Source organism: Silene latifolia, chromosome 2 (genome assembly GCF_048544455.1).
Source record: "Silene latifolia isolate original U9 population chromosome 2, ASM4854445v1, whole genome shotgun sequence".
Lineage (NCBI taxonomy): Eukaryota > Viridiplantae > Streptophyta > Magnoliopsida > Caryophyllales > Caryophyllaceae > Silene > Silene latifolia.
In genome coordinates, this window is record NC_133527.1 from 170,139,724 (window position 1) to 170,148,558 (window position 8,835).

The 8,835-nt window shown below is 39.2% G+C and overlaps 1 protein-coding gene across 1 annotated transcript; it reads right to left on the minus strand.

Annotated features, from left to right (window-relative positions):
• Positions 1–3,125: 3,125 nt before the first annotated feature.
• On the minus strand, positions 3,126–8,274 carry LOC141643343 (protein ALTERED PHOSPHATE STARVATION RESPONSE 1-like). The gene is made up of 4 exons (XM_074452473.1): positions 7,311–8,274; positions 6,910–7,163; positions 5,961–6,184; positions 3,126–4,223 (listed from the first exon to the last, which is right to left on the minus strand). The coding sequence occupies exons 1-4, from the start codon at positions 8,035–8,037 to the stop codon at positions 3,440–3,442; spliced, it is 1,989 nt and encodes a 662-aa protein (XP_074308574.1). The 5' UTR covers positions 8,038–8,274; the 3' UTR covers positions 3,126–3,439.
• Between the last annotated feature and the right edge of the window lie 561 nt (positions 8,275–8,835).

Genomic DNA, 8,835 nt, shown 5'->3' on the forward strand with positions numbered 1-8,835 from the left:
AAAGCAATCCACTCTCCTCGGGTTTACAACCAAACCTGGTTTGAGCCGCCTGCGTTTCATTCAGTCTGTGACATGGTCTTAGCTCAAGGTTGGGAAAAATTATTGGAAATGCGTGAACCGGTCTTTGTGAGCGAGGTGATTCAGTTCTTTGCAACTGTAAGTGTTGATAAATCTGGTGAATTTCTTACGGCTAAGGTGAACGGTAAGCCTCTAAAACTGACTCAATCTGATTTTGCTACCGCCCTTGATATCCCCGTCGGAGGTTATGACAAACTCCCTTCCGAAACATAGGTCGCTTTACCTTATGCCTCACCTCTTAATGTCGCCCAAGTAGTGTGTCCCAAAACTGTCTCTCCCGGTCCAGTGAGCAACACCCAAATACCCCCTCCTCTTCGTATCATTTTTAATATGCTTTGTCGCTCAATTTATCCCTCGGGTGATAGGGGAAAACTCACCATAGCCCAACAATATTTAATCTATCATATTGCAACTCACAAAAAGGTGAACTTAGTTGGGTTAATGTTCAAGCGTTTTCATCTTATTTCGACCAAACTTCGTAGACCCTCTTCTAGCGTGCTACACTTACCCTATGGAATATGGTTGTCGGTTGTGTTCAAGGCACAAGGGGTTTTAGTGAGTACTAGCTTGGGTTCTTTGGATATGTGTGATGTTATGAGTGATGGTCAAATGGGGAAGATGCTTATCAAAATTGAAAATGATGAATTAATTTCGGTGAAAATTAAGAAGGATCCGGAGGTTGGGTCATCTAGTCAAGTGAATTCGGGTAGTATGCGGGAAGTTCTTAATGCCGTGGCTGAGTTGAGTGCTTGGCTTAAGGAAGATGCTCATCAAAAGGATTTGGCAATCTCGGCCATTGCTTCTACAGTGGACCTCATCCGTGGTGAGGTGGATATCATTTCCACCCTTGTGTCAACAAAAGAAATTGGTGATGATGCTCATGTGGATGATGATCATTTGGGTAGTGGCTCGGATGGTGAACAAGCTTCCTCCCCTTAGCCTATCCTTCCCTCTCGGCCTACTTGACTTTTACCCGTGCCTTTTCGTTTTGTCCCACCCCGGTTGTGCCCTTCTAAGACAATATTTTCTTTGCTTGTTATCTTGACATTTGGTGGTGTATTTTAAACTTTATTTAGCCATGTTGAACTTTGATTAACTTATGTTTAATCCTTGTTTATGTTGACCTTGTTACCTTGTCACGACTACATGTGTCTTTTTGTGTTTTCTTGTGAATTATCTGCACTCTAATGCTTTTGACATCCCTATCCGTTTGATGATGTCAAGAGGGGGAAAAGGTAAACGCATGCTCTTAATCTCTTTGCATATTGATTAACTAATGCCTTGTCTAACCTTCTTAGTTTTGAATCTTGTTTTGGGGCAATGTAAAATTGTCATAGTAGTTTGATTCTAGCTTTTGCCTTAGGTAAGGTAATATTGTCCCTTCTCTCATTTGATCTTGCTTGTTAAAAATCTTGAATTAAGGTGTTTACATTGCTTATACATTCGTTTGGGGCTTGTCATCATCAAAGGGGGAATTTGTTGGGTTCCTTATGGTTGATGATGACATGCCCATTTGATTTGTGTTATCTTAGTTTACCTTTTCAGGATTATTGATGTAATCAAGCATGGATTAAGAAGTGTTGAAGTTGTTAATCATACCATTGTATTAAGTCAAGTGTCATCTAATGTACAAGCAAGAAAGTAGAGTATCTTAGAGTAATAGAAACAGTCCAGACGACTGTTGCTTTCACGAGTAAACAGCTGCTTGGATTATTGCCACAACTCGTAAAACTTGAAGTCCCATTTTATCTTTCAAAAGCCTTTCACGTGACTCTTATTTTTCAAAGATAAAATTCAGATTTTTATTAAGGAGATGGTCTTCAATAAAGAGTGGTTTGAATTATTATTTTCAAAATGTTTCCTCTTTATGCAAATTCAACCCTTTGGTTCTTTAAGAAAACAAAGAATGCTTTTTGCCATTTTGGTGCTAACTTGTCATCATGTGACTTGTCTTTTTCTCTTTCTTTTTTTCGAATTTGCATGAGCTTTTAAGGATATCTTTCAAACCATCTTTCCCTATTCTTGCCTTTGCAAAAGAGTCCTCTTTGGTGCAAGCTTTGGGTGGTTGCAAATACCCTTCACATGTGAGGTCTTTGACCCTTCAAAACCCTAGCAACCTCATCACCCATTTCCTCTATAAAAGGCGAGCCCCTCCTTCATAAATCCTCAAGACTTTTCTGAAATAATTTTTCCAACTTTGCAAATTGTTTTTAAAGCTTAAAAATCGTTGTCTTTGCAAAAATCTTTAAAAGTCTTCAAGTTGTTACAGTCGTGGCTACTGTTACTTTTATACTAAACTCTCTTGCTTAAGAATTGTTGATCTTGTAAAAGTTGTCCATCTCTATTCTTTGCTAAGAATATGTTAGTGGAAACTTGATCCTATAACATTCTAAGTGTGTTAGTAGAGTTTAGGACGGAGTAGTCTTTAACTCTTGGCAACCGAAGTAGGTTGTGAGTTGGCAACCGGAGTAGGTTGCGAGTTAGCTTGTCATAAGAACGGAGTAGTTCTTGTACTAGCTTTACAACCGGAGTAGGTTGGTGTCTTTTATTGTAAGGGTCTTTTAGTTGTCGGAGTAGATCACTAAAGGAAGCAATAAAAAGGTAGATTGGACGTAGGCACTTGAGTATTTGCCGAACCAATTCAAAAATCTCGTGTTCATTTGTTTTACATTATTTCCGCTGCAATTTACTTTGTTTGTTTGTCTTGCTTTGCTTGACCTTAGAAGTAATTAAATCATCATATTTGTCACATTTGGTCTGCAATGATCGTATTCCACAAACCGAGACAAATAGATACTGATCAAACGATTATTCTTTCATACTTCAAAGAAACATTCATCGTGATACTTGTTCAATCTTTCTATATTATTCAAAGTATATTCTCATCTCTTTTGTCCTCGTAACTCACTTTAATTCAATAAAGTTGAAGTTATAAATTTTAAATAGTACCTAATTCACCCCCTCCCCTCTTAGGTACTTGAATCCATAAACTCAACAGGCTGGAATAAAATGATAAAAGTGTAGGATTCGGGCTCAGGACACGTAAATTCTCTCGCTGAAACCTGATTAATCAAATTAACCATCTAAATGCAAACAGTTAAATCTCCTTAACATGCAGCTAACATCAGATAATCTGAAGCTGCTTAATCCGTCAACCAACGGTAAGATGGGCTTAGTTAGTTCTCTTTATATGATTTCGTCAAGGACTAAACAACATTATCCAAATCACCCCGTTCCTCAAAGGCTGCCGTTTGTGTCTACACATAAGAACTACGCCGTGAGCAAAACTATATACAAAACAACCAACCAACCTAATCTAACCTTAATCTCCTCTACTTGTTAAAACACTTCATTTCTGCTTTCAGGCCATTAACCTCTTCACATCAGTGTCCTGCTCTATAACTTTCACCTCGTTGTAAACTTTCTCGAAACTTTGAGTGCACACACTTGAGAATCCAGTAATAGCCTGAAAAACATGCGGAAGACCCATTTGGATGTTGTTCAGGGTCATCGCCCGAGTCACCCCCACGGCTTTCTCATGCTTTGCCTTCTCTTCTTCCGCTTTATTCTTCAACATGTCAACTTTAGCACGTTTGTCCCCAACCGGGTCCTTGCCATTTCTAGTACCAGACATCTCAGGCAAGGAATACGGGCCGTACTTCCCTTCAAGGGACCTGAGTTGGGCGGCTCTCTTCTCGAGGTCCCTGTTGGCATTCTCTGACCTTTTCTTCTGCTTATGTTCCTCCGCCTGTTGGACTACAATGGCATGAACTACCGTTAATAAGCTCTTGATCCCCTCGGAGGCTACTTTGTCGGGGACATGATCAATTTGTACTTGCCAAAGTTCACAAAGCGAGTAGATTGAGGAATCTTGGATCGATCTCATAAGCGGATTTTTATTGAACTGAAAGAGGCTAAGACGGAGCCACCCAGTTAAGGAATGTATGTAGTCGCGTTGAGCCTTTACTAGGTTGGTGAACGACTGATGCCATTGTTGGAGTTCTGCCTCAAGTTGCAATGTAGATTGACGGTGTATCTCCGATGTGGGTTCGTTGGATGGGATGGGGTTGAGGAGCTTGAGCTGATCAACTATGTGCATCTGCACTTGATGACACTCATACATGCTCCTCCACATGCACATAAATCTACAAGTCGTGTACAAACAGTACGAATTAGCAAGTAAAAAAGGTACATATATACACACACCTTATATCCTTCTTAGTCTTATAAACGCATATCGGCATATGCACCTATGTAACTTAAACTTAATTTAACTGTCAAACGGGAGTGGGTGTCGGACACGAGCTGAGTACACGGCTATCATATGGAAAGGTTTCATGTTACCGGCTAAAGGTAATGGTCCAACCAGTGCATCAAATTTATGGAGATTCCACCAACATACAGAAGCATACATCACACATTATTGTACTTTTAGCACTTGTCCCTTTCGACCAGTAGTGGATCATTAGAACGGTCATCTTTAAAATACTTCGGAACTTTTACGGCCTGATCCATATTACAATTCAGTACTTGTATATCCTAATATGACAAAAGCAGATGACTTCAACTAGATATTCAAACAAGTTTTGAACAAGTTAAAAGTCAATAATGAAAGTAAAATCAAAGGCAGTTAAAAATGCAGAATGGAGATCTTTTTGCAAGGTGGAATCTGTTTGTACCAACCGTTGTAATCATACCATATCCTTTTGCTGACCTCCAATATTTCCACATAGTTGACCGCTTGTTGTAATGAATTTTAAGTAAAAAAAATAAAAAGTACCGAGTATGAGATGGGGTTACCGGGTGGTCCAGACTCGCGTTTTATTACCGCCATCTCATATGCATAATAAATTCTGTCTTTATTATGTAGGACCTATAATCTACATTGTGCATCTAAAATTTTGGTACCATCAAGTTGCCTTTGCATTGGACCCCAAACTTTAGAATCACACAACATAAGTATTGAAGTACGGAATTTGCTAAGTCTTGGTAACAAGAGTTTGGTCCGACCAAGCCAACCGGTCATCTACAACAAATCTTTTAACTTGCTAGTTACACAATGTTAAAGTACTTTCATGAGTCAAAACGACTCCACCATCTCACAATATTGCTTAGGAGTATATTCTAATCTTACCGAAGAACTTTCAAAGCAGCGACGGAGCCAGGATTTATAGTTAAAGGGACAAAAAATTCAGCACGGGCAATCAAGAAATGTCATAAGCGAAACTCGGAAAAAGTTCAAAATTTAAAGTATTGACTGACTAAAATCATACCAATCTCGTATTTTGAAAAGTAGTCCATAATTGTGAAACGGTGGGGTATGGAATTAAGTATTAACCACTTGCCTAACAATTGATTATGTATGTGTAATAAAAAGTATAAAGAGGGTTGTTGGAGCTAAAAGCGTTAAGCCAATGGTAACTGTTGATCCGTTGTAACACTTGGAAGGCTTGCTCAGTTGCTCCCTAGCACTAGAGATACAAAAAGGGCAGGGTGCACGTGAATGACAATAATGTCTATGCAGCAATGGCTCTACACTAAGTGTCCAAGACACGTGATCCATATATTCCACACCAAACTAGCAAACACTTATTCCCCAACATTATTTAACATTATTAGTCTTGTTAATTAGACAACCAATTAGTCTTGTGCCGAATCATTATTTACGTAAAATCAAATAATTAACCAACTATATAATTATTCTCAAGTCAACGACATTACCCTAGTACCTCATTGCCTCCTGCCAATTGCAGTGTTAGCAACACAAAGAGACTCATTGTACGCATACAAGATACAACTATCTTACCAGAGTATGAGTTTTTGTCGTGAGCAATTACTATAAACTGGTCAAGAGAGATGGGTTAAGGAGAAAAGATGCATACCCTTTAATAAGATCAAGGAGTTGAGGGTAGAGATCAGACTCCCTTAATCTGATGATCTCATCCGAGGTAGTTTGGATGGCTTGAGAAGCAACTTCTAATAATGACTCCAACTTTTCCACCTCTTTCTTAGTTTTCTCTGTTTTCATGTAATCTGCCCTCTTTACCTCTAGTCTCCTCAGCTGCTCCACTCTTTTCTCATGCTCCATCCTTAATTTCTCTGCATTCTGCTCCATTTATTTTACCATAATTATCAGATATATCATACCTCACCAAAGTCACCATACTCAAAATAGTGTATTTAAGTAACATTGATAAAATTGAAGTTACCATAATATGATTACTATTATCATTTCAAAATAAAATAAAAGACGTGATTACAAATGTAACAAACTAACAACAATAACATTATCTAACTCTTTCCTCCGGTGTCGGTGTTATTGCATATGGCGGGTGTCCAAGGAATTCCTAATGACTATATAATCGGGGGATTAGCTTCACTACCCCCTTCGGTAATGGGTGTGCTCATGGAATTGAATTCCTACATTGACAAACAAATACCTTCGATAAATTCAGTTGAATTGTTTATAGTAAATCGATTCCCACGACTAAGATTTCCCTATGTAATTCTATTTCCTGGATCAACCAAACAGTACCTAAGACTTCTAGTGAGAATTATGCCTATCCGTTGATACTTGACCCGTGGCACGATGTTACAAAATTTATACAATTAGCAAACATACAATAATAGGGCACCAACAGATATCAAAATTCGGTACCACTCTCTCCCATGCCCTTCTAATATAGACCCCACTTCACAAATTGAGTCGAATTTCAGGTCACATTAGTGTGATACAGTGCATAATTAGAACCCAAATATAGCTTCCACGACAAACAATTGGATGGTTAGACATGCATAGTAATAAATTAAGTTGACTAGAAATAAACATACCTTGACCTCATGGAAGAGTTTCTTTTCCCAAGCATAAAGCCTCTCTAATGTAGCACAATGACTACCACCATTATTATTAGTATTATTATTAGTACCATTAATGACATTATTAACACCTCCATTACCATTAATCATCCCCATTCTTCCAACCACCATCCCACATTCCTCTCCTAATTTCCCTAACCCTAATCCACCCAACTTCCCACCTCCTCCCCATAACATTGGACTCCAATTCATACTCCTCCCATTGTTACCTACATTTAAAAAAAAAAACACAAAAATTAAAAATCATATTTACTACTCGATATTGAATTAAACTGAACTAAACTAAACCGGAAGTCAATAGCATTGATCAAAATAAACCGAACTAAAATTAAGACAGGAATATTAAATTAAAGTACCTGAAGAAGAGAGGTGACGATGGTGATGATTAACAAAAGACGGAACTTCCAAAACACCCGAAACAAAAGCAGCAGCATCAGCAGCAGTTAAAAAATAATGATCCAACTCTTTGATAATTTCCACTAACTCCTTCCCTTGTCTTGAAACCACCACCGCCATTTCACTCTCCTCTTTCGAATAACCACTCACCACAGACGCCGCCGCACCTACATTCGCCGCTACTCTAACCTCCGTCACTTCCGTCGTCGCTTCCTCCCACTCTTCCTCCGTCGTCGCATCCCTCCCTTCCCTCTCCGCGGCAAACGGATCCCAGAAATCCCATGTCGAACCCACCGACGACGACGCACACGGCGGCGGGGGAGGTGGTGGAGGTGGAGGAAGTGGTGTCGCATTGGTGGTTGTCGATGCCGTGGTGGTTGTCCAGGTGTCGGTACTAGGACTTATCGACGGTGGCGGGGGTGGTGTCGGAGGTAGTGGTGGAGACGGAGACATCGGCAGAGGCGGAGGTAAAGGACGGTGGTTGAGGTGGTGATGGTGGTGGAGAGAGGATTCGCCGGTAGCGAAATGGAGAAGAGAGGCGCCGGTAGCACGGAGAGAGCGCAAGTAAAAAGAATGTGAAACGGAAAGAGATTGACGAGCTAAAACTAAGTGCTTGATATATTTTTTACGAGCTTTACATCTAGAGACCATTTCTTGTCTGTCTATTCTTGAAACACAACACCCCATTTTTGTAGTAGTAGAACAAGTATGTATGGTTGTTTACATGTTTTGAGTGTGTGGTGAAAAAGAGAGGAGGAAGAGGAAGAGGAAGAGAAGGAGGGCTGGGTGATACTTTTGATGATCAAAGAGAAAGAGAAGAGATGAAGATAAAACTTTGTTCTGACTGCACACTTGCCTTGTTTAGAGCTGAGTAAAGAGAGTAAAAAGAGAGAAGAGCACACCAACACTCGTACTGCATAGGGCAGTGTGATTTTAAATTTTCTACCCTTTTAATACAAAATAAAAAAAACCTGCTTTTTTTAAACCAATTACTGTATGTTGCACCGTATATTGTACTCCGGAGTAGTTGTCTCTCACGAAATACGGAGTACTCTATGCGAGATTGCCATAGTATAATATGGATAGTAGCGGAATCAGAATTTGAGTTTAAGGTCGGCGAAAATATACAGGGGTCGGATAAGTTATAATTTAAGTGCGTGCCAGGGAGGGGGGAACACACTATTTCCACCGTTCTGATTTTACTTTGCGTTTTTAATTTCGGAATGCTCCTTTTGATTCTATACATTTCTATTTTAAGTAGTGTTTGAAAACGCAGAATTGATTTCATTTTCATGATTTCAACGGTAAAAATCAAAATGTTTGAATTAAAGTCCAAATCCAATTTCAAAAAATCGTTAGGGAAACTCATGTAAATGGAATTGGAATTGGAATTGGACTTGGACGAGATGTATATAGGTTGCGGTCATTGAATTTTTCCTATTTGAGGAAAAATTATTGTCACGTTATTTATAATAGGACAAAATA